The 24,519-nt window shown below is 54.1% G+C and overlaps 1 protein-coding gene across 2 annotated transcripts in view; it reads left to right on the top strand.

Annotated features, from left to right (window-relative positions):
* The first annotated feature begins 2,051 nt into the window (after positions 1–2,051).
* The window catches only part of SMAD6 (SMAD family member 6), a 76,679-nt gene continuing 54,211 nt past the window's right edge, over positions 2,052–24,519 (top strand). Inside the window, exons 1-3 of one of the 2 annotated variants that reach the window (XM_047767133.1) lie at positions 2,052–4,154; positions 11,812–11,868; positions 16,401–16,478. In XM_047767133.1, the coding sequence (XP_047623089.1) occupies positions 3,341–4,154; positions 11,812–11,868; positions 16,401–16,478 (949 nt within the window). In that variant the 5' untranslated portion in view covers positions 2,052–3,340. The remainder of the gene's footprint in view (positions 4,155–11,811; positions 11,869–16,400; positions 16,479–24,519) is intronic. The other variant, XM_047767134.1, reaches the window with a different exon arrangement.

A 24,519-nucleotide genomic window follows, 5' to 3' on the forward strand; every position in this document is an offset into this window, starting at 1 on the left:
ATGCCTCCCCCCAGCCAAAGTGGCTGGGTTTAAATTCAGCCTCTACCACTAACTACAGGCTTGTGCAAGTTACTTAAGGTCTTTGTGCCTCAGTGTCCTTAACTGTAAATTAGTGCTTAACAACCATGCCTACCTCCCAAAGTGTTGTATGGAGTTTGGGGCCTCACTCCACAACAGATTCAGCAGGTCCAGTGGACATTTTGAAAAACACTGTCCTGAAGGGTGTGCTCTGGCAACACAGACCCACCCCACTTTCTAGCTGTTGGGGAGAGGGCTCACAATGGTTTATACCTCTTTGGTTTTAGCATTTCAGTACTTTCAAGACTATCTTCTTTTCAATGGCAAATTAAGTGAGCAAGTTCCTATTCCTCAGTTTCCTCATTTATAAAATGGAAATAAGAGTATCAGTGTTGTTGTGAGAATGACTAAAATCTTTGTAATGCTTGAAACATGGCCTTGCCCATAGTAAACACAAGTTATTGCAATCCATGGCCAAACCAGCAGATACCCTAATTAAAACAAGCTATCAAAAAACTACATTACATTGAGTTTCTCCTTACATTAATTTCCCCAGGGGCAAGAAGTGATCGAAAAGGGGGTACAAGATCCTTTATTCTTTATTTGTCCTTTAGGTGTTGCTTACACAGGTGTTTTGTTCACTTGTGAAAATTCACCCTGTTTACTTGCGATTTGTGAACTTAAAATGCACTGTCTTGTAGAATCTTCATGGTTCTGTGAAGAAAGCAGGGCAGGCATCACCAACTCCATTTATCAAAAAAGAAACTGAGGCAAAGACAGCTGTTTTCATTCGGCCGAAGTAGAAGGGGATGAGGGGGGGGAAGATTCTAAGTCCTGCCCTCAGTTCTCCAGAGTAACCGCCTCTCCCAGAGGTGCGGAGCGAACAGTGCCTGGCTCCAGGTGAAGCTCGGCAAAGGGTTCTGAGTCCTTCCTACAAACACCGCCCTTCCCCCAGCGCACACACAACTCGGGCTTGCTCGGGGACTCGCACCACCGCACGCTCACAAGGCCAGCCCCACACGTGGGAACCCCCGAGGGAGGCACGCGCGCAGGCGCCCCCTCTGCCCTCGCTGGGGAATGGCGCCCAGCCCCGGGCCAATGAGAGTAGCGGAATTTCTTTCATTCAAGCAGGGCCGGGCTCTTGCCCGGAAAGGGGCGGGGCGCCAGGCCCGGGGCGGGGCCGACTTGCGCCAGGGAGAGGGCGGTGCCCGCCCCGTGGCCCGGCCAATCGGCGCCGCGCCCGAGGGGGGAGGGGGAACCAGGTCTTTTTTCCCTCCGCTCGGGGCCAATCCCGACTTTACAAGCTTGAACTTTTGCCACCCTCGGACGAGCTAGCGCGCCCGAGGAGGTACCCCGCCGCGCCGGCTCCAGGGGCAAGAGCGGCCTTAACCCTTCCCGCGCCGGGAGGCCTGCTGCTGCGCCCCCACCGTCTCATCCTGGATCGGTGGGGAAGCGGTTCCCCCAACCCACCCCCATTCCCATGGTGAAACGTTGTTGGGGAAATCACGAGCCCTACTACCTATTCCTCTCCGCTGTGCAGAGAATAAACTGGGGAAGGGAAAGGGGTGGAAGAATCACTCAGGCTCGAGGGGGCCCGGGACACTGGAGGCCCGCCTAGCTCTGAGGAAGAGAGACTCGGCGACCAAGAAGAGCCGATAGAAGACATCTCCTGCCTCTACCCCACCCTCTTTAACTCCCTGTTTCTGCAAGCCTGGAGCCCCCATGCGGGAGGCGTCCCACGCTCCGCGGTCGGCCCAGCGGACAACCCCTGACTGCGCATGGGGTGTGTAAACCGCGTCCTCTCACGGAAGATCCCGCTATTCCACAAATCAGCAGCCCCCTTTGCACCTCAAGAGATGCAAGCCACGAACGCACACACGCACACCCATTTTTATCAGCCTTCTCTGGGCTGGGGGTATGTAACAACTCTAAAGTGCAATGTGTAAGTCTGTGCACAAACCGAGGAAAGGCAAAGCTCCCCGTTTGCATCCAAGTCTCAGTGGGTTCGCCGAGCCCTCGCACCGCCCGCAGTGGTTTGTGTAACCGTGTATGTGTGTGTGTGTTGTTCGCTCGCATGCGTGCCCGAGGCGCACGCGAGCCAGAGAGCTGGCCGTGGGCGCTGTCAGGACCGGGGCCGGAGGGGGGCGCGGGGGCGAGCTCGGGGCGGGGGCCAGGGCTCGGCCCGCCCCGGGAGCCGGCCCCTCAGAGCCTCCGGCCCTGCAAAGGGACGTGTTCTCCTTTAAGAGTTAAGAAACTTGAAACCTTGTTTGCGCAACAATCAGCGCCGCGGAGCCGCCAAAGTGTCTAGACTGGCATATGATGGGAGGCAGCCAATGACTCCGCGGCGCTCCTCCGGGGGCCCTCAGTGTGCGTTTGAGGAGAACAAAAAAGAGAGAGAGCCGATCTGGGGAGCGAGCGAGGGAGCCGAGCCGAGAGAAAGAGCCGCCGGGCGCTGCCTCGCCAGACCTCGCTGGGACCGCGGGGCCACCGGGAGGCACTTTTTGTGGAGGGGGGAGGGGGGCGACCTCTGCAGCCGCAACGTCCCGGGCGTCCCAGCGCAGCGTGGGGCGGGCTGCGACCTCTTCCTCGGTGGATTGCATTTTTAATTAAGGATTCCCAGCAGCTCTTTGGGATTTTTACAGTTTCCACTCATGTGTTGACACCCGCGTTCAGGAGAAATTCGCTCCAAGTGCATCTAGCGCCCGGGACCTGAGACGGAGTTGGCCTTTCGTGCATGCAATTCCAGGGATTTTGGTTTTGTTTGGGGTTTCTTTTTCTTTCTTTCCCCCCCCCCCCTTTTTGCAGGGAGTAAGAAGGAAGCCGAGGGTATCAACAAGCCTGCCTTTCGGATCCTGCAGGAAAAGCCCATGTAGTGAAGCTCTTGGGTTTTAAAAGCAGGGCTTCCCAGACACATTTGGGGGGTTCGGCGCGAGCGCTTTGTGCTCATGGACCAGCCGCGCAACTTTTGAAGGCTTGCCGGCCCATGCGGGGTCCTTCTGGCGGTGCGCCGCCTGCAGTCCCTGTAAAGCGCCGGGGCTGGAATTGCTGAGCCGCCCGGCCGCCGGGGTCCATGTAGCCGCGGGTCAGGCGCGGACTGCGGCTCGGCGTGCGCGCGTTCCCCGCCGTCCCGCCCCGGCGAGCTCCCTCATGTTGCAGCCTTGCGGCGCCCCTTCGACGACAGGCTGTGCGCGGTCTGCACGGCGCCCGGCGGCAGAGCTTCATGTGGGGCTGCGGCTCGCGCAGCCGGCGCCTCGCTGAGGGAACTGAACCCCGGTAACCGGAGACCGCCTCCCCCCCCACCCCTGGCGCCAAAGGATATCGTATGTTCAGGTCCAAACGCTCGGGGCTGGTGCGGCGACTTTGGCGAAGTCGTGTGGTCCCCGACCGGGAGGAAGGCGGCGGCAGCGGCGGCGGCGGCGACGAGGATGGGAGCGAGGGCAGCAGAGCTGAGCCGGCCCCGAGGCCACGAGAAGGCGGAGGCTGCAGCCGCCCCGAAGTCCGCCCGGTAGCCCTGCGGCGGCCCCGGGACGCGGTGGGACAGCGAGGCGCCCAGGGCGCGGGGAGGCGCCGGCGCGCAGGGGGCCCCCCGAGGCCCATGTCGGAGCCGGGGGCCGGAGCTGGGGGCTCCCCGCTGGACGTTTCGGAACCAGGAGGCCGGGGCTGGCTGCCTGAAAGTGACTGCGAGACGGTGACCTGCTGCCTCTTCACGGAGCGGGACGCTGCTGGCGCGCCCCGGGACGCCGGCGACCCCCTGGCCGGGGCGGCCCTGGAGGCGGCGGGCAGCGGGCGGAGTCGTGAAGCCCGCTCGCGGCTGCTGCTTCTCGAGCAGGAACTCAAGACGGTCACGTACTCGCTGCTGAAGCGGCTCAAGGAGCGCTCGCTGGACACGCTGCTGGAGGCGGTGGAGTCCCGCGGCGGCGTGCCGGGCGGCTGTGTGCTGGTGCCGCGCGCAGACCTCCGCCTGGGCGGCCAGCCCGCGCCGCCGCAGCTGCTGCTCGGCCGCCTCTTCCGCTGGCCCGACCTGCAGCACGCCGTGGAGCTCAAGCCCCTGTGCGGCTGCCACAGCTTCGCCGCCGCAGCCGACGGCCCCACCGTGTGCTGCAACCCCTACCACTTCAGCCGGCTCTGCGGGCCAGGTGAGCGCGCCGCGCCTGGCCGGCCCTCGGGGTTCCCCTCCCGCCCCCTTCCGTAGCCTTCTCTCTCTCCTTGACACCTCGGGCGCACGGGCGGAGCTTCGGGTGCTCCCTCAGGTTCCTCTGGAGCGTGGGAACTTCCAGTGGGGGCACCTCACCTTGGAAGGAAAGCCGAGGAGTGGGTATGTGGGCGCACACATCAAAGGGCAACTTCATCTTAGGACTCTGGCAAACTCAAAAGGGTACGCGATGGGGTTTGCTCCGTGCAGCTTCAGAGACTTAACTCGGGCTCCAACTTCTTAAGACAGTGGAAGGGAAGGGCAGGTCCGGGAGAGGCCAAAGACGGGAGTGCCACCCCCCACCCCACCCCACCCCCATTTACCCCGTCTTTTCCCCGGGCCTGTGGCATTTGTGTGCATATGCCTCTGCCTCCGGTATACTTGGTTGTATCCAGGTATGTAAGTTATGAAACATCCAGGTATTGTAAGTTATGAAACTGGGGAGTGTAGACAATTCATGGCTAGAGTCAAAAGTGTTTGTAAATTGTTCCACTTGCTCCTTTCTCTGCTTTGGAGGAAAACTTTTGCAGGGTAACCCTTCTCTCAGAGTGGAGACCACCCTCTTACCCCCGTTGCTGCCAGCCTCCCTTGGGTGTGTCAAATGCTAGGGCCCTCTGTTAGCATCATTCTCAGTTCTCTTTCTAGCTTTTCTAGAGAGTTGAGACACCTCCTGGAGGTGTCTAGGTAGGCAAGGAAGCTGGATATTTTAGTGTCTCTGCGAACTGACCCCCTTCTTTGTTCTCTTCCTGGGATTTCCTGCACTCACCTACCCAGCCTGCTTACCTGGGCAGACTCTGGGTCCTGGAGCAGAGGTGAGGGCAGGTGGAGACTCCTGGCAGGTCAGAAGCTTGCATTCCCCGCCCCTCTTGCACTGCAGGGATCACACATTTTAGCCTGTAGCATCTTCTGGGTGTTTTCATCTCAGGTAGCACTGGGGGTTCTTGGGGGAGGGGGTTCAGAGGGTAGTAGACTGTTGGGCAGTTCTGGGTTCCTCCAGTCTGGTCCCTCTGGAGATAGTCACACCCAGCCTGGGGACACAGGAGAGGGTCAGATCGTAGGTCTCCTGACTCCCAGTGTGGAGGGGAGGGTGGGGCTAGAAGCATGGGTTTGTCCCAGGTGTCTTGTTTATGTCTGGGGTGGTGGCTGGAGAGGAAAAAAGTTGCCTCAGTGGTGGTTCCTGAAGAGAAAGCACTGATGGGAGTCGGGTGGGGAGAGGCAGCATTGATCTTGCTGCCCTGCTCCCCTCATGGGCATTCAGATGGTCCCTGACCTGTGGCCCACTGTGGGCTTTCTGTGCCTCTTGTTCCTCTTCTGACAGCTTCCCCTGGAAGTGGCTTTCACCCCTCTTCCACCCCGGCTCCTCCCTGCTTCTGGGGAAGAGGGCCCTGTGTGCAGTTGCCCTGTCTCTGGTCCCTTTTTTAGTGGGGGAGAACTAGGGGAGTCTCCTCTGCTCTTTTAGAAGGCCCTGCCAGGCACGTCAGTCTGACAGTGAGTGTTGAGTGCTTACCCTGTGCCAGGCACTGCGCTGGGTGCTATAGTTGGGAGAGTGGAATATGAGTAGGATCTATGCCCTTAAGAAACAGAATCCTTAAGTGGGGTGGGGACATAGATGGAGGAAGCAGGATGGCCTGTAGGCTTGATCTCACAGGACTGTGGGGTGTGCATGTAGCAGGAGTACCTCTAGGAACCTCAGGGCTCCAACCAGGAGCAGAGTCTTAGAGGGTGGATGGATCAGGGGAGGTGAGTGTGGCGGGGGCAAGGGGAGGAGGAGAGGGTCCACAGCTGGTCAAGGTGCCAGACAAGCTCAGGTGTGTGGGGTGGAGTAAAAAAACTCGAGGCAATAGACAGGACCCACCCTGTTCCTACTCCTTGGGTAAGTTAGCTTGGGTCGTGGTTTGAGTTTGGTGAACCTGGGCAGTTTTAAGTTAAAAGGCAAACCGCAGTGGAATGGTTCTTACCCACAGACCTGGTCCGAGGCTCTGACAACTTGACCTTGGAGGAGTAACCCCCTTCTCAGTCTCCCTATGGGCCAGTGGGGGAGGCTCTAGAAACATTCTCCACATCTAATTCTAGACTAAGCATTGGTGCTTGACTCCTCTCCTCCTCCCAGAAGGAGGCGCTATTGCAAGGGCTGCATGGATTCTCCTGCCTCTTGAGCAGCCCAAGATTCCCCACCCCCCACACCCCCAACTCCAGCCCCTGGGGTGGTGGGGGACAGTTGGGAGGACTGGTGGTCTGGTAAGTTTCCGGTAGGCGCCAGGTTGACCCTCTTTCTTCATCCCCTGCCTGATGGCTTGGGCTGCCAGGACGGAGAACTGGGGGAGCCCTTTGGGGCCCACCCCACCCCCGCCTCCTGGCCGCCAGCCTGGCTCCCAGAGCTGGGCGGGTGCATAGCTGGAGTTCAGCCGTGCGCGTCCTGATAAGGAGACTGCTCCTTCCAGGGTTCTGGGGGAGAGGGCTGGGGCAGGCAGGCAGACGGACAGATCTACACACAGAGGGGGCATACAGCTAGAGAGTACGCTGGAACATCCAGCCAGCCAACTGACAGACACCCACTTGGCATCCCAGGGCCTCCCTGACCCCACAGGGATCGCTAGTGACAGGAGGCCCCTTTCTGAGCATTGCGGCCCCCTGATGCTCAGAACAAACCCTGCTCCTTCCTTCCATATGCCTTGGGGCATTGGGGCCAGTTCCCCAAGTCTTTGGGCCTCTTTTCCCATTTGTAAAGCAAGGGGGGTGAACAGAATCCCAGAGGGTCTGACCAGTAGATTCCAGGTGACACAGGCCTCCCTTCTCCCCCATGCTTTCCCAGAAAGTGGGGTCCTCTGTGCCCAGCTCTGCCCCGGCCCTCCCTTGGGAGTCAGGCCTTAGCACTCCCTCCCTCTCGTGTGTCTTTCTGTCCCGGGAAAAGCCAGTTCGCTGAGCTTGGTGCCTATGTGGACGGAAATGTGGAGAAATACTTTAATCACAGTTCTAACCTGTGTTTATAGAGCTCCTTTCTCCTGAAAGTATCCATTAACTTTGGAATAAATCTCCTGCTCTTTGCTTCACCACTTTTTTTTTTTTTCTGTAATTATATTCCGTAAATTACTATTATCCAAATTGCGCCAGGGAAAGAGAGACAGAGCTAGAGAGAGAATTTCTAAACGACTGGAGGAGGCCGCCTAGGAAAACACAGGGTTCCCAGGCCAGGACTATAGGAATTAGAACGGGCTAGAAAGTTTTCCTTTTATTTGGCCTGGCATTATCCCTTTGAAATGAGATCAATTTCAAGTTGGGCTTCCAAGCCCCCGCCCCGCCCCTCCGGCGGCCCCTCGGCCTGCCCGCCCTGCTCCTCAGAGCTCCTCCTTGGAGGTGAGGAAGGGGTGATAATGTGCAGTTTGCCTCTTGCTGGCGCCAGCCGGCCGCGCTGTTTATCTGGCTGCCGGGGGAATCTGGGCAATTAGGCTCCGCCGGCCTTAAAGTGCCAGGAGCTTCTTTTCTGCGGCTCCCACCCCGGGGCTTGGGGTTGAGCCTTCAGGTTCTGGGGGTGGAGGGGACAGGCACCCGGGAGGCCACCCCGTGGGAGGGTGGAAAACTGGGAGGTCCAAGGAGGCGGGTGGACCTTTTCCTAAGCAAGATGCTAGGCTGCACAGATGGGGGTGGAAGGTAATATCTCCACTTGAAACTTTACCAGCCCGTGGGAGAGGCTGTGAACTCTCCTGGCTTTAGAATTAGGGTCTAGATCTCCAAAGGCTAAGTACCTCCTGGGGGCTAACCAGAGGCACGTCTGGGCTGGACTGAGCTGAGCTGGGCTGAGTGCTAGCCTTCTGGTACACTCGGCCCCTGGCTGACTGCTCTTACTTCTGAAGGAAGTTGGAGGAGATTCCTGAGGTTTATGCCTGAGGCTGGACGTATGAGGAGCTGGATTTTCTGATCTCTCTCTCTCCTCTCACCCCCCTCCTTCCCTCCCGCCCTTGAGCCTTTCTTTCTGAGGGGGCCTGCAGGGCTCTAAGAGATCTCCCCTGAAAGTGTAGAGCATGGAAGTTATTGTTTAGAAATCAACATAACTTTTGCAAGTACTGAGATAGCTTCTGAGAGCACAGTGGACCGAGGGCCTGGAGGCAGCTTACACTTTCTGTCTGGACCTTTTGTCCCACCTGAGTTAATGTCCTGGGGCTCCATCCTCCCAGATCCATGGGGAGAGGCTGGAGGTGTTGGAGTGAGGCAGAGGGGCCAGTTAAAGATTACTGAGTATTGTTCAGAGCAGCTATATTCCTGAGAGCCCGAAAGTGGAAACAGCCTGTCCCTTAGCTGAAGGATGGATAGACAAAAATGTGGTATTGCCATCGTAGGGAATATCATTCAGCCATAAACAAGAATGAAGTATGGTTGAAGCCACAGCATGGAGGAGCCTGGAAACCAGTGCTAAGTGAAAGAAGCCAGGCGCAAAAGGCCTCGTGTTATGTGAATCCATTTGTATGAAACGTCCAGATAGGCATCTCCACTGGGAGAGAAAGCAGATTTGTGGTTGCCTGGGTTTGGGGTTGGGAGAATGGGGACTGACTGACTGCTCATGGGGACAGGGTTTCTTTTGGGGTCATGAAAATGTTCTGTAATTAGATGGTGGTGTTGGTCTCACCACTCTGAATGTACTAAGAACCACTGGATTGTATACTTTAATAGAGTGGATCTTAGGGTATGTGCAGGATAACTTGTTCGTTTTTAGAGTTAACTTGGTGTTGCTCTTCCCCTTTGTTTAGTTGAGGCAGAATAACATCTTCCACCTTCCTGTGTGGCCTGGGGTGGGCCCTTTACCTGGTTGGATACCAGTTGCCCCATCAGTTAAAGGGAGACATTGAGTTGGGTGAACCTCCGACATTCTAAATCTCCATGTCTTGGGGTGGGCTCTCTAGGCCTTCATACTTTTTTACTCTCCTAGGCTGGAAGTTAATGGTGAAACTCTGATCTCTCTAGTTGTTAAACCGTTCTGTGCAAACCATTTTTCTGGAGTGGAGGGGTTGCCTGGTAAAGTCCCTCCTGAAGGCTTTGCGTTTCCTCACTGGCTGGTATGTCTGACATATCAGGTCTGTAGATTTGCCTTCTGTCATACTCACACAATAGAAACCCCCATCCCAGGTGTGGCCACAGGTGATGGGTGTCCAAATTCAAGGCCCGGGTGGCTCCTTTGAGGGGGGACCTTCATGAGCAGCCTCTCCCCACCCCCCAGCCACCCCCTTTGGGTCCCAGGTAAGCAGCCCCTGGAGGAGATGCTGGGGTCAATTACAGTGGCTTGACTCCAGCCACCACAGCCCGTTGCTGCCAGGTTACACTTTTGGGGGGCAGATCTTGGGGCAGATGTCCAGAGCACCCCACCATGTGTGGCCTGGGCCTCAGCCAATCAGATGTTTGCAAAAGGAACCCTGACACAGGAGCTGCAGGCCTTCTCATTAGTTAGTGGGAGTGGCAGGAAGGGCATGAAGCCACCGGTCAGGACACCTAGCTTTTGGTTCTGGCTCTGCCCCAGCTCCCTGTCTGGCCCTGAGGGAGTCACGCCTACTGTCAGGCCTCAGTATTCTTGTCTGTACAGTGGGAGCACTGGTCTCAACTCTCTTTCCCCATGGAGCCTTAGCCCTTCTTGTACGTTGCCTCTGGTCCTGAGAGTCTGATCCTCCCTCGAGTTTGATCTCTAGCCCCTCCAAGGCCGGTGGATAAGGAGTTTCTGTTGAAGGCAGATAGTTCGCCTTACTTGAGGTCTCCCTTGGGTCACCCCTTTGGCCCCCTAGGTCCTGGTTCCCCACACCTTTGACCTCTGCTGCCCCCAACTTGACCATTATCCTCACCATCATTGTCTTTGCATCCATTTGCCGAACACTTTCTGTGCATGTGATGTACCCGATCTAGCTGGGAGGAAGGGCTGTGAACAGGGTGGATGCCTCTTGAGTACTTGTCTTGTGGGGGTACAGAGCAGAGTCAAGCCTGGGCTCAGGTCCCAGCTTCCCCATGATTGGCTGGGGGATATTAGGTGCATCAGTTTTCTTATCTGCGAAATGGGGATAATAAGGGTTATCTTTTTTTTTTTTTAAAGAAAGGATGAACTACAAATAGGTGCCCAATGAACATGAGTCATCATTTTGTACCTAAAGTCCAAAAGAATAAAATGCAGTGAATGAAATGAAAGGTCCCAGCACAGAGAGACACAGGGTAGGCATTCAGCAAATGTTTGCTTCGCTCCCAGTGGCTACTCTGTGATTCATTTTCCTTCTCCCTCACTCCAGAGCACAAAAGATTCCCTGTTTCTAGACCTCAGAGCCTTCACTTTGCTGAAGTCACTTCTAGCTGGAAAGGCCGGGGTGGGGAGGAGGTGAAGCTGCCTGCGCCTACAACTAATTGCGCCTTATTATAATTGCGAAAAACGCTTATTACCCCTTGTGTCATTCCTGATACCTGCCTAATAATAGTTATTACCACTTTACTACCACTGAGAGTTTGTTTTAGTTTGCGATTTGATGGTGTTTAGTTTCATTTACGGAAAATGAAGGGTCATTTCATTCATGCAAATTGTTACTTAGTTTAGCAAATTGTTACTTCCCATAAAGCAGGAGGCTAAGGAATTCTTCTGAAGACAAAGTATATGTTTTTAAGGAGGAGTATTTTAGGCAAATGAAAGGAAACCCAAAGAAAAATACCCTAGACAATAAGGAATCACAGAGGGTCTGAGCTGGAAGGCTGAGGAGATGGTGTGTTTTGCTCTTTCTCTTTACAGAGGGGGAGGCTCAGGCCAAGAGCCAGCAGTGACTGGTTTAAGGTCTCCCATCTGTGAGGCAGGGTTTGGCTTCCTGGGTTCCAACCAATCTTGTCCCCTCCTCGCCCTAAAGGAGGTTTGTTCTAATGCAGCTTGTTTAGAAATGAGTTTCTACATTGTAAATCAACTATACTTTCATAAAAACAAAACAAGGAATGAATAGCACTCCCTTGGTTCTGACTAGAGTTGCCAAACTTAGCAAAGAGAAATACAGATTGCCCAGTTAAATTCGAATTTGAAATAAACAACACATAATTTTTTAGTATAAGTATGTCCCAAATATTGCGAAGGATATACTTATACTAAAAACGTATGCCGTGTATATGCAAAATTCAAATTTAACTGAGCATCCTGTATCTTAGCAGGCCAGCCCAGCTCTGAATTGATCTGTACCTGTGTTTGTGTCATAATAATAATAATAGTTACTATTTGTGGAGCTCTTTTTCCACAGTACCAAGAGCTATACTAAGCGTTTTACACACATTATCTTCTTTTGCCCTCCTGGCAAACTTGGGAGGTCTTTGTGATTGTCTGCATTTTAGAACTGAGGAAACAGGCTCAGAGAAGTAAGGTAACTTGCCTGAGGTCACACAGCCAAAAGTGACAGAGCAAGGATTGAGCCCAAGTCTGTACCCCAAGCCTGTGGCCTCCCCTGTCGGACAGTGCTGTTCCAGGGAGCTTGGGCAGTAGAGGCGCTGATTTCCTGGGAGCTAGGGCTATTATTTGAGGACACCAATCATCAAAAGCACGTAAAACCTCCATGTGTGAACTCTCCCTTCCTGGCAGTGACACTGACACGTTGTCTCCTGTCTTCCAGAATCACCGCCACCCCCCTACTCTCGGCTGTCTCCTCGTGACGAGTACAAGCCACTGGGTAAGTGTGTCCTCCTTCTGACCCTTGGGGAGGCCTCCCCCCAGGGCCCCGCCTCGGTACTCAAGGGTTGGAGAGGGAGATGAGGGGGATCACCAGCCTGGTTACCTTTGAAATGGGGTGAAGTTTTACAAACACACCCCCAGTTGGGCCAGAGCCGAGCCAGCCTCTGAGGCGGGCTATTTACATCTCGAAATTCCTCACTCACCATTAACCTCTCTGTGACCTTTAAACATGGGCCTGTGGGAGAGGAATGGGTTTCGGCTTCAGCATCCCGTTGGAGGTGGGTTGGTATTTCTGTCTCTTTTCCCTTCCTTCCCTCCCAGCCTTAGGTGGTTCTCCTTGGTATTAATTATTAACGTGTGTGTTAATTAGCACTGTGGCAAAGAGGTGGAGCACGAAGCCACTGTTGAGAGGAGCCGTGTTTTTCCTTTTAAGCCAAGAAGTTCACCTGGGCAGAAAGAACGGGGGGTGGGGAGCTTCAGAAAGCAGGTGTCTTGGTACCCCAAGCTCTTGGCACGTGCAGTACCCCTCCACTGGTAATGTGGTAGGCAGGTCCCACCCAGGGGTAGAATGTGTTTTCTATAAAGCCTTGGGGCTAAGTGCGCAGCTTGTATTCTGGGGAAGATGCATGTGGTTTTAAAAGTAGAGGCGGGGAGTTCCTGCCATGGCTCAGTGGAAATGAATCTGACTAGGAACCATGAGGTTGCAGGTTCAATCCCTGGCCTCACTCAGTGGGTTAAGGATCCGCCATTGCCGTGAGCTGTGGTGTAGGTTGCAGACAAGGCTCTGATCCCGAGTTGCTGTGGCTGTGGTGTAGGCCAGCAGCAACAGCTCCCATTAGACTGCTAGCCTGGGAACCTCCATATGCCGCAGGTGTGGCCCTAAAAAGGACAAAAGACAAAAAACAAAAAAAAGTAAAGGGGGAGTTCCCATCGTGGCTCGGGGATTAAGGAACCTTACTATCATCCATAAGGATGTGGGTTCAATCCCTAGCCCTGCTCAGTGGGTTGAGGATCTGGCGTTGCTGTGAGCTGTGGTGTAGGTCGCAGACTCGGCTCAGATCCCAAGTTGCTGTGGCTGTGACGTAGACTGGTGACTGCAGCTCTGATTGGACCCCTAGCCTGGGAACCTCCGTATGCTGTGGGCGTGTCCCTAAAAAGACAAAATAAAAATAAAAGTAGAGGGGCTTGTTTCCTGGTCCTCCTGGTTCCTCCAGCAGAGAGACCCTGTGGTAGGGTGAGTGAATATGGCCTTAATAGTACCAGAAGGGCAGCCCTGTGACCTAGGCAGTTCCCGTGGGACTCAAGCTTTAAAAGTCAGATGGCGTGGCAGTGATGCTAACACATTCCACCAAGTGACCACAAAAAGTGGGGTTTGTTTTGTTTTGTTTTCCATAAAGGCCTCTTCCCGGTAGCATGTGTCAGCATCATCTGGGAGGTCCCTTCTAAGTGTCACAAACTCTCAGGCATCCAGTCCAGTTCTCCTTCCAGGCCCCCCTGGGGAGTCAGAAGTGTCTACTGGGTCCCTTCAGGAGCTTGTCCCCCTCAGTCTAGGAGGACAGAGGCCGTCTCATGCCAGTGTCTGAGTCAGTGGCTTAACGATGGCAACTTCCTCATTGCTTTTCCTGAAGGATGGTCATCCCATGGATGGTGGAGCTTTGTTTAGTTCTCTGGGGAAGTAGAGAGGTCGTGTGGTGGAACCTGGTCTTTTGATAGATGAGGAATCAGGCTGAGGGGCAGAGAAGGAGGCTCCTGATGAGCAGTAGGGCTGAGATGGAAACCCAGAGAAGCCCCTATTCTGCTCAGTGGTTCCCCATTCTCCCCTCCCAGGCCGGCTCAGCATTTTGTAAGTTAACCTTATTGCTCTAATGGCTTAGAAGATCCCAATTCCAATAGCGGGATGACCCCTGCCCCCGCCGCCGCCAAATGTTCTTAGTAAGTGTAAGACCTGAGTTTGAATTTTGAGGCTCAATGCCCTGAGGAATCATGGGTCAGCCAGTGATAAAGCCACATAAAATCAGGACACCGTCCAGCTGGGCAGAGTGACCATTTGGAAATCAACATGTGTCCTGGTTCTTTTACAAATGGGACAGCGGAGACGGAGGAAGAGGAAGTGACATTTACTGGTGGTCATATAGCTCAGGAGTCTGCCCACGACAGCCCACCATTTGCTTTTGAGTGGCTCTAGAGCTAAGAATCATTTTTCACTTTTTTTTTTCATCTTTTTAGGGCCACACCCGAAGCACATGGAGGTTCCCAGGCTAGGAGTCAAATTGGATCCACAGCAACGGCTGGATCCTTAATCCACTGATCGAGGCCAGAGATCAAACCTGCGTCCTCATGGCTACTAGTCAGATGTGTTTCCCCTGAGCCACCACAAGAACTCTGGTTTTTCACTTTTCTAAAAAGCAGAAAGCAGAAGACTCTTTTGTAACATGAAAATTATGAGATTCACACTTCAGTGTCTGTGATAAAGTTCTGCTGGAGCCCAGCTGTGTCATCTGTGGCCACTTCCCCACTGCAGCAAAAGGGGTGAATAGTTGCAACAGAGAGTGTATGCCTCGCGAAGCCGAAAATCCCCATTCCGGAGACCTTTGTAGTCAGTGCTGGTGACCCCTGATTTTGCTAAGACTAGAGGTGGAACTTGGGACCTAGGGCTCCCACTTCCAGATGGGATTCCTCCTTGGGGCTTTGAGCAGGGATCAAGGTTGGGAATGTTCTTTTTCTTCAACAGCTGAGATGGCCCTTTGGACCTGAGGGCCTCACTAGATGCCCGGCTTTGGAGAGTGCATGGCAGGAACTTACTAGCTACGAAGGGTGGAGACCACCCATTGCCCCCACTCCTGGGGACTTCACAAAGCTGTCTGTGTTGGCCCCACAGCGGAACACTCAGAAACAGGGTTCAGCTGGGATGTTACTGCTTCAAGCAAGAAGTGCCAGCAAGGCTCAGGGTCTGTACACTTTGGGAAGATTAGGTCTGAAAAGCAAAATTCTTTTGAAAGGTTCCCACTTAGGCATTGTGGTTATTTATTTATTTCGTTTTTCTTAAAGAGATTGTCTTTTTTTTTTTTTGTTTATCTTTTTGTCTTTTTTTGTTGTTGTTGTTGTTGCTTTAAAGAGATTTTCCATCTGTCCTTATTTTCCTCCTAACACACTCGACAAGCAGCTAACTTTTTTTATGTCCTGATAAACAGTAAAGAGGTATTTTTTGTATTATTTTCTTTTCCTTGCATTGTTACTTTTTCATAAACAAAAAGTCAGTTCACTTCTAAGCCGCTGTGATCACATGAGACCAAAAACCAAAATAAAATCCAGAACACCCAGTCAGCATCTGGCAAGTGGGTAACGAAAAAGAAAAAAAAAAAGAGGAAAAAGAAAAAGGCCAAATTGGTTAATGTTTCATCTTCCCGCCGCCCCGCCTCCCCCAAGCCATGTGGTAAAAAGAAAAAATTCCTACAGGATCGAATGGAATTCTAGCCAGCTAGGGCCCAGGCTAACGGTTTTTGTCCGAGGAATCCCCAGCTTGGAGTGGCTCTCCTAAGCCAGGTGGGACCAGCCGAGCCAGCCCTGGGTTACACTGGGTGAGAAGAAGATGCAAGTACTACAGGCCTCACAGAAAGGACATGCCTTCCGACTCCTGGATGGACCTGACCCTTCACGAGGACACCACCCTCTCGCTGGTAGCAGAGGCATAGGCCCAGGAACCACCTTCCAAGTCAGCCTACCCCCAGAGGCACTGGCTTGTCCAGCTACAGCTCAGCGTTCAAGAGACAACGTGCAAAAGAATTTCCCTTCCCCGTCTAAGTGCACTGCAGACAGGAGAAAACAAATAGCGCGCGCCATACAGAGCACTTAAAACTACTTAAACAACAATGAATGCCAGTGGAAAAAAAAAAAAAAACACAACCCAAACCCTCCAGGCACTGAAAGTTGCTCTGGGAGCAGGTTTGGATGTGAGGGAGTGGGGGAGGGGAGAGAGAAAAAGAAGTTAATCTGGGAGCAAATGCTTGAGCCCTTAATTAGAGGGGTGTAAGCAGGACAGAGTGAGGCTGGCTGGTAACTTGTTAAAACAGAGTTTCCCCAGCTCCAGCGGGAGGAAGGAAGGAAGGAAGGAAGCAAGAAGGAACAACTTCAAGAATTTTAATGGTTGTAATTAAGTACAGCAGCTATGAATTGTTTAGGGGCTTAATTTAACCTTACCCTAGGAGGCTCCAAGTTGCTACTTGCTCGGTCCCCTGAACTTGGGTTATTTCTGTGGTCAGAGCAATTGAAACTTTTTCAGGTGCCAGGGCTGCAGCCGTCAGCATTTTCCAGAAGAGTTCCAGGGTTGGCTGGCCTGGTCTCGTGCGATCGGGGACAGGGAGTGGCAGGAGAAAGTTGCGAGGGACAAGCTGCCCTTTGCAAGCACTTGCATGCCCATATGTGCATGTGTGCACCCCCCCCACATACCCTCCCTCCCCCTACAACATGCATGAGAAAGATGAGAGGAACACCCCACAGCCAACTAAGTTCTCTTTTTCTTTCCCTCCGTAGATCTATCTGATTCCACATTGTCTTACACTGAAACGGAGGCCACCAACTCCCTCATCACGGCTCCGGGTGAATTCTCAGGTTGGAATTTCTTTTTGCCTTGCACGCTGCCATTGTGTTGGACTTTCCAGGTGGGAACCAATGGCCAGGGCTTGACGGAGGGCTTTTCAATGCCCCCCGCCTTTTCTTTTCCCTTGGCCTCCCACCCCTTGAGGAGAAGACTGTCAGTGTCTTCATCGCTGGTGGTTCTTGGGGTTGAGAACCGTTGGTATGAATGACACCTAAGGATGGGAACTTTCAAGTGCCTGGCGATGCACATCTTAACTGGTTGTCTCTTGTGGAAATGATAAAAACCCAGCCCAACTCTCTATCCTGGTTTTACCAGCAATCTTCTTCTCCCAGCTGCCGAGAAGCAGCAGAATGGATGTTTGTTTACATTTATTTTTGTGGGTTTCTTCTGTCCCCGCTCTGGGGAAGGACTGATGTGAAGGGTCAGAAGAGGGGAAAATGGAGTGGGTGGAGGAAACGTGGGGGTGAGTCTGGCAAGCGAGGAGTTTTCCAGAGGCCGATGGCTTCCTGTCTCTCCCTAAGCAGGAGATGCTGGGCTAGGGAGCAGGGAGAGAACCCTGGTTTGGAGCACCGCCACCCCTCCCCCACCCCCGCCCTGCAGTTAAGAGTTGGCCACAGGGACCCTCACATCCTGGGGGTCCCTAAATAAGGGACCTAAATCTGGCTTTCCTTAGGACATGAGAGATTGGTGGTGACCCCAGGGGTTTTGAGGCCCCTGGAGGGATTGAGTTGCCGAGATTTGTGGGCCCTTTGGGAGCATAGTGGGTGGGGTGCAGTGTGAGGATGGCTGGGGCTTGTGGCCCGGCTCTGTGCCGTGTGGGGTGGCAGCCTCTCTGGCTGGAGATGCTTCCTGAGCAGACATGGCTGGATCTCTGCGAGGCCTTTGTCTCCATCTGAGCGATTCTTCCCCGACCCCACCCCCACGTCATAATGGCAACAACAGTCATTGGAGTCATTTCTTTTTTTTCTTGTTATTTTAGGGCTGCACCCACAGCATATGGAGGTTCTAGAGTTTGAATCAGAGCTGTAGCCACTGGCTTACGCCACAGCCATAGCAACGCCAGATCTGAGCCACGTCTGCGCCCTATATCACAGCTCACAGTAATGCTGGGTCCCAAGCCCACTGAGCGAGGCCAGGCTTTGAACCCGCATGCTCATGGATGCAAGTCACATTCGTGTCCTCTGAGCCACGATGGGAACTCCCTGGAACCATTTCTTGAGTGTCTACTTGGGGCCACATCCAGTATGCTGGTCTCTTGACACACATCACTTCAGAACAGCAGTAAAATAACTTGCCCAGGTTCACATAGGAGCAGAGCTATTCGCCACTATGCCACGTTGCTCCCAATCCCTTCTCCACAAGGCTGGATGTACCTCCGATGAACTCATTTCGCACAGAGTTCTGGCTGTCATTCCTGCTGTGCTCTCTCCGTGACTCTAAGGGTGTCACGATGTTGGCTCCTCAGCTGCCTGGCCAGTTCCCATGTGCAGGGCCCTTCCCATCCATTCCATATCCCGTCACAACCATGGGAGATCACAAGGGTACATCTGTTTCCAAGAGAGAGAAACAGGAGCCGGAGCAGGGAGTGACTTGCCCAGGGGCTCAGCGGAGCTCACGGCACAGCTGGTCTTGGGGTCCAGGTCCTCTGGTCCCTCTTGCCTTCTGGTCTCTGGTGGCCCCTCTAATTGAGCCCCTTGTTCTCTTCTCTGCCTTTTAATCCTACTTGTGAAAATGTCCCTCTGAAAGACCTAACCAGATGAAGTGTTTTAATCCCTTCTTTTGCCTGTATGCCTATGTGGATGGGAGCCACATACAGTTTTGAAGCAAGAGGCTTTCAAAACTTCACATTTCTGAATGCAGGATTCCATGTCCCCGCCAACCCTCAGAGTGTTTCGAAGGCTTGCACTGGCATTGGGTGTGTGCTTGGATGGGTAATTTTTCAGCGTCCCCTTCTCCTCATTGTTAATAGTGGAAACTGCCATGTATGGAGGTACCTTCCAGGTTCTTGGCATGTTTCATGGCAGGTGCGATCTCGTTTGATCTCTCTTATCCCAGAGCTGGCCTGGTGTGTGGCCCAAGCTGGAAGGAGCAGACCCCAGAACACCTGCAGGAGGACCCTGCCTTCATCTGGTTCCCAGGAGAGAGCACCCCCTGGAGGCTGGGAGGTCTCCAGAGACCCTGAGGCCATTAGGTTGGGCTGCCTTTGGGGCCCAGTGGGCCTGGGTTTGGGACCCCTATCCTACCCCCACTAGTTATCCCAGTGTGGTCTCTGGTGTTGACGGTGAGAAGGCCCCGCTGCTGCTTACTGTGGACAAGGAGTGTGTGCTTCTCATGAGAAAAGCTGGTATCCAGTGCCTTGGAATTCAAAGGGGCTGGGAAGGAACCGAGGAGGAAGTTTGGAATTTCCTTTTGGGGGTTGATTGCTCTGGGTTGCAGGTGGTAGGCGAGTAGAGGGCTCCCCATTAAAGTAATCCAGCCCCCCCAACCTCCCCGTGGTACATGTCTTCTCCCACCCTGGGGGCTCACCGTTCATCTTTTCCAGCTTCCTCATGCTGTGGGGGTCTCAGGGCTGATGGGCTGACACTGCCCTGCCTCCTGGGAGCACAGAGTTGGGGCTATGGTGGCTGTCACCCTAGAAGACAGGCTCAGGGAGGGAGGCCCTGCAGGGGGAGAAGGCTCACAGGGGTCTCAGTGGATGGTGACGCCAGACTCAACCTGCAAAGATGGGAGGCAGGGTGATGCCCGAGGGCAGGGCAGGAGGTGAGGTGAGAAAGGTGACAGGCACAGGCAGGTGGGATGTGTTGGGCCAGGCCAGGTGTTCGATGCGCAAGGACAGATGATAAGGATGCTGGTGCTGATGCTGACGTTTGTTTATTTATTTATTTTTAATTTTTAATTTTTTTTTCAGTTTTGCTCTCTGCTTTTAATTTTTCTCCAAAACATTTCTTTGGATGTTCATTTATTTATTTACCATTTATTGAGACCCTGACTATTTAGCACTTTGCTAACCACTGGTCATTCTCCAGTGCATTGACTTCTTACCACAGCCGAGTGAGACAGGTATGCTTTTCCCCTGTATTATAGATGAGGAAACCGAGGCTTGTTGCTGGGCCCGCTGCCCAAATTTCCAGACTGTAAGTGGCAGACTTGGGAGGGGAGACTGATCAGTGCAACTGCTCAGCTGGCCAGCCTTCCATAGCAAGGCTCCCCATCCCTCTCCCCGAGCCACACCTGACGGGGAACAGGGGACAAGGTAGAGTGATCAGAAAGAGGCTGGGGCACCCTGTCCTGATTGAAGTACCAGGGGTCGGGGCACGGTCTGGCAAGAGGCACAGAGCTCCATGCTCATCTGTCCCCCTCCAGGTGAACCCTGCCGACCACCCAAAGACCGCTCCAGCAGCTGCCACAGCCCCCTCTGCCTCCCTGCCTCCTGGGTGGGGGCGCCGCCATCCCTGAAAAGCCTGCCCTCTCTCAGAGTCTTGGGATGGGTGTCACTAGAGCAGAGTGTCTGCAGCCCCGGACTGAGACTGCCCTTGTTTGTCTCGCACAATGACAATCCCAGCACCCGGCCTGAGGCTTGCTATTTTTATCCAGCTCCAAGGTCTCTGCTTCACTTTCCTGTCTGGTTGTTGAGGCTGCTTTAGGGGGTCTGGGGAGGAATTTTGTGGCCCAGTCGCAGCCCGGGACGTTGAGGATGCATCAGTGGGCAGGGGTGGGGGCAGTGGGACAGGAGACCACCTTGTTTTAGGCCTCTGCTGATCTCCGTAAGAGCTCCAGGTGGCCACACATGATCCTCCGAAGCTCAGGGGCGCAGGTGGCCTCGCCAAGATCACCTGGGGTGGGGGTGGGGTGTGAAACTCAGAGCTTCCACTACGTAAAAACCTTTACACCTGGAGGCTTCAGTTGGATTTGGGAAAAAATGGAAAGCCCAGCAGTCCCTCTGGGGTGCCCTCAGGTCCTTGACACTTTGGTTTCCATGTCTAACTGCTGCCTCCCGACTATCTAAAGCTCCTTCAGCTCATCCCTTTCCATTCTGTATCATCTCCACCCCTTCCCATTCCCTTGGTTTCAGTTTAGTTTGGGGAGGAAAGCAAGATTAGCTAGTTGAATTCATACTAAGGTGTGAGTGGCTGGTAGGTAGCTCTTCTTGGCAGTTTAAAGGCAGGATATGTGACAGTTCAAAGAAATTGCAGGATGAAGGGCCACGTGGGATCGACCATTCTGAGGAAGGCAGGGTTCTCGTGGTTCTCAGCTAGAAGACCAGGATGAACACGACATAAGGAGCTTTTTGCTCTGGATAAGAGAAGGAGTGGCCAGGCCAGGCTCAGTGCTGGGCGCTAAGTGAGCTCTTGGGCCAGGGCCACTGACCAGGGCCTAAGGTGACGGGCTGTTTTAGAAGCCAGGCCTGCCTGACCCCATTGCTGTGGGGTTAGGGAGTGGAGCACTGGGTGGGCTTCCAGCCCGTTGGCTAACTGTTCAAGTGCTTTATTAAACACCCACTGTATGTAAAGCATGGTGTAAGCTGCCTGTCCCGGGGACCAGACAGTCCCTTTGTCTGACCTTGGCCATGTGTACCAATATCTCAGTCCTTGGAGCACACTGGTTTCTTTAGAGTTGCATCAGTGAGGGCGAGCCCCTCGTTTTGAAGAGAAGGCCCAGGGAAAGTTGGGGGCTCAGCTGGATGTGGATGTCTTTCCTCCACCAGCCAGACTGTAAGCTCCTTGAGGGCATAGCTCATTCTCCAAGATTCGTGAGTTCTGTAGATTGGCTGAGTTTGGGAACAGATGCTCAGAGAGGTTAGGAAAGTGGCTGAGGGCCACATAGCAAGCCTAGCAGGTGGAGCCAGGTCACCTTTCCTCTCAGCAGTCCCTGAGGAGGTGCCCTTTGGGTCAATGCTGTCTGATAGGCATCGTCAGTGGCCCTGGAGGCCGGGAGAGGAATGAGTTAGTGCAGAATCATTTCGTGATGCTTCCTGATCCCAGGGCCCAAACTTGCTCACCTCGGAGGCTCTGTTCCAACACATACTCGAGCTCCTCCTTCTCAGAGGTTCTCAGTTCAGCTCAGTCAGTGTGTGCCGAACCTCTAGGGCAAGGTGGGCTGCACCACTGAGTCCTGAGTTCAAGTCCTGGCTCTGCCATCTCCTAAGTTGTGGGGCTTTGGGGCACTCTGACCCTCAGTTTTCTCCCCTGTAAAATGAGGATGGTAACAGGGTGAAATGAGATGGCGCCAAGTGTATCAGCCAAGGCTTGGCTCACACGTGGTAGATGTAGCCATTATAGTAGCCCAGGCACTGTGCCTGGGCTGAGGCACAGAGACAAAAATTACAAGTTGGCTTTTACAAGACAAATAGGTGTCTACCAAAGAGACGAGTTCTGGGGGTGGGAGATGTCTTCCAGGTGGAAGGAAAATTGGGTGCAAAGGCCTGGAGGTCTGAAAACAGCCTGATGCTGAGAACCCAAAGAAGGTTAGAGGGGTTGGGAAGCAAGCACCCAGAATTGGTGGGAGACGAGGCCTGAGGAGGCCAGGACCTGGGTAATATTTTTGAAAGTCTTTTTCTCTATAATGTACAGAGGGCACAGGTACATGTTCGGCTTGGTGAACTTTTTACCAATCGATCACACCTGAGTGGCACACAGGGCCTGGAGAACATTGCTGTCCTGTGACAGTGCTCCCCTGACATGGTAGGGCTCATTTCCTGGGAGTTCTGGCCCTTATCTGGCATCCAGCACTGGACCTAGCCAATAGCAGGAGGTCATTGTGGAATAAATGAATGAATGAACGAATTTTTGCCTGGAACAATGATCTCCAAAAGAGAGAGAACACACACAAATAAGGACAGAGAGATCATAAGACATTTAATAATCACAGCAAGGACAGAGCCCTGTGTTAGGCGCTCTCTCAGTGCCATGCACGTTTTCATTTACGAATCCTCCCAGCAACCAGGTGAAGAAGCCCCTTTTATTAGCCAAATTAAAGAAGTAACTGTGGCTCAGAGAGGCTAAAGAACTTTCTAAGGTCACCCAGCTAGAACAGTGAAAATGGGATCAGAACCCAGGCAGTCCGGCCCCTATTGGGTTCCCCAGGGTCTGGTGTAGTGCCATCTCTGCCCCCTGGAAGGTACAGGGCCCCCCTTGGTTCCTGTTCTTCTGGGGTTTCTGTGTTCCTGGGTACCCGGAATTTGGCACGAACTGTTGTCATCGGGTCCCAGAGAGATTCTGCTCATTGGATGGCTGCTGGGTGACCAGTGAGATGATGGGTGGGTGGGCTTCTGGGCTGAGGGGGTGTCCTGTGCCCTTCCCGGGCTGTGTGCCCTGAGCTGGATGTAGGCAGACCCTACCCATCATCACTCCGCATCTGGCGGCCTCCATCCCTGGGGGAACCGGCAGGTTTTCTGAGGAGACCTGAAATTCCAGAAAATGCACTTGGTTGCCTCCAGCCTAATCACAACCATCTGTCTGCCAGGCCCCATGGCTCACCCTCCTCCTATCCCCGCTGGCATGCTTTCCCTGGGTGTCTGTAACAATCGGGAGCCGTGCTCGAAAGTTTCCTTGTCAGGGTAGAGCGCCTGTTGCCAAGAGCTCCTTCTTTGATGCAGAAAATATATCCCGAAGGTACTTTGTCAGATGTTTTTATATTAAACATTCTCCCTCCATGGCCCTTGGCCGCCAAGGGAAGGGGAGATGCATGGCTTTTCCAGTTGCCCCTTGTGGAGAGAATTGCGGGTGTTCACTGGCCTTTGCGTCCCCCCCACTCCCCACAGTCAGGGCCTGGCATCCCCAGCTCGAGACCTAGGGGGATGGCCCCTCTGCAAAGCAGGGGCCGCTCCGGCCCCAGGGAGAGACATTGCCCTCCTCCCATGGTAGAAGTCTCGGGGTTTGGAAAACCAGAGGTCTCCTGCCTGGTGCAGACATCAAAGGCACTGTCCCAGACTGCAAGGTGAATCATCGCAGAGGCTTTAACTGATATTTGAAAGGAGAAGGGGACACTCAGAGACAGGGGCCTGGAAGCTGTCTGGATCGCTGAGTTGTCCAGAGTAGTGCCGGCTCTGGACAGAGCAGCGGGGGAGCTGGGCTGCCAGGCCTTGCGTACCAGGTTGGGGGGAAGGTGGAGAGGTGGGCTCCATTCACCCAGTCACCCAGCTTGAAATCAGGAGGGGAAAGCCCAGTGGGGCAGAGCAGGGAGCTGCAAGGCTCCTGAGCAGCCCTGGAAGGCAGCTGAGGGGAAGGAAGGTTTGCTGGACAGATGCGGTGAGTGGGGCGTGTTGGGAGTGGGACCAGGGCAGGGCGCAGCCCCTCTGTCACAGGCTGCTCCTGTCAGGGTGTGCGTGCCCAGCAAGTCCCAGCCCGTCTCCCATCTCTCCCTCTTCCCCCAGCCCTCCTGTCCACCACCTATGTCCAGCACTGAGGGGACAAGCCCCCCAGCCTGGCGTTAGGTCCCAGCCTTCCCCTCAGCTGCGATATGGCCTTCTGCAAGCAGTACGTCCGCTCTGGGCCTTGGTTGTGCCCTTCTGAGCCGAGGGACGTGCAGGGTTGCTCCAGGGCTGCACACAGGGTCTCAGGAAGAGAGGGGATAGTGTTTCCAAAGCAAGGACTCCAGGCTGCTCTCTGAAGGCAGACGCTGGGAATGGGATCTGGGAGGGCAGGGCCTGGGTCATTCCCACCTAGCTACCCCTCTCAGGGCTTGGCATGTGGAGGATGTTGGGATTGTTTTGTGATTCCCAAAGGGTTTAAAACAAAATGGAACAGATTTCACAAAGAAGATGTGGCTTTTCCACGTCCCTGGACCCCCAGCTCGTGTTGTCTATCTCAGGTCCTAGGAGACCCTATTTGGGTTGGGGGAAGCCTTGCTTCTGGAACTTGCGCCCAGAAGCTGTGTCTTAGCTGCCTGCCCTCCTCCTCATAGGGCAAAGACCAGACAGAGCCCCGGCGGCTTCCTTTGAGTCCGCATTTAGTGCCACACCTGGCCTGGGGGCCAGCAGACCCAGGTCCCAGTCCTGGCTCTCTCCCCCATCTCTTGGTGGCCTCTGGCTGCTTCCGGGCTGCTTCCACTCGG

Source organism: Phacochoerus africanus, chromosome 2 (genome assembly GCF_016906955.1).
Source record: "Phacochoerus africanus isolate WHEZ1 chromosome 2, ROS_Pafr_v1, whole genome shotgun sequence".
Taxonomy (NCBI): domain Eukaryota; kingdom Metazoa; phylum Chordata; class Mammalia; order Artiodactyla; family Suidae; genus Phacochoerus; species Phacochoerus africanus.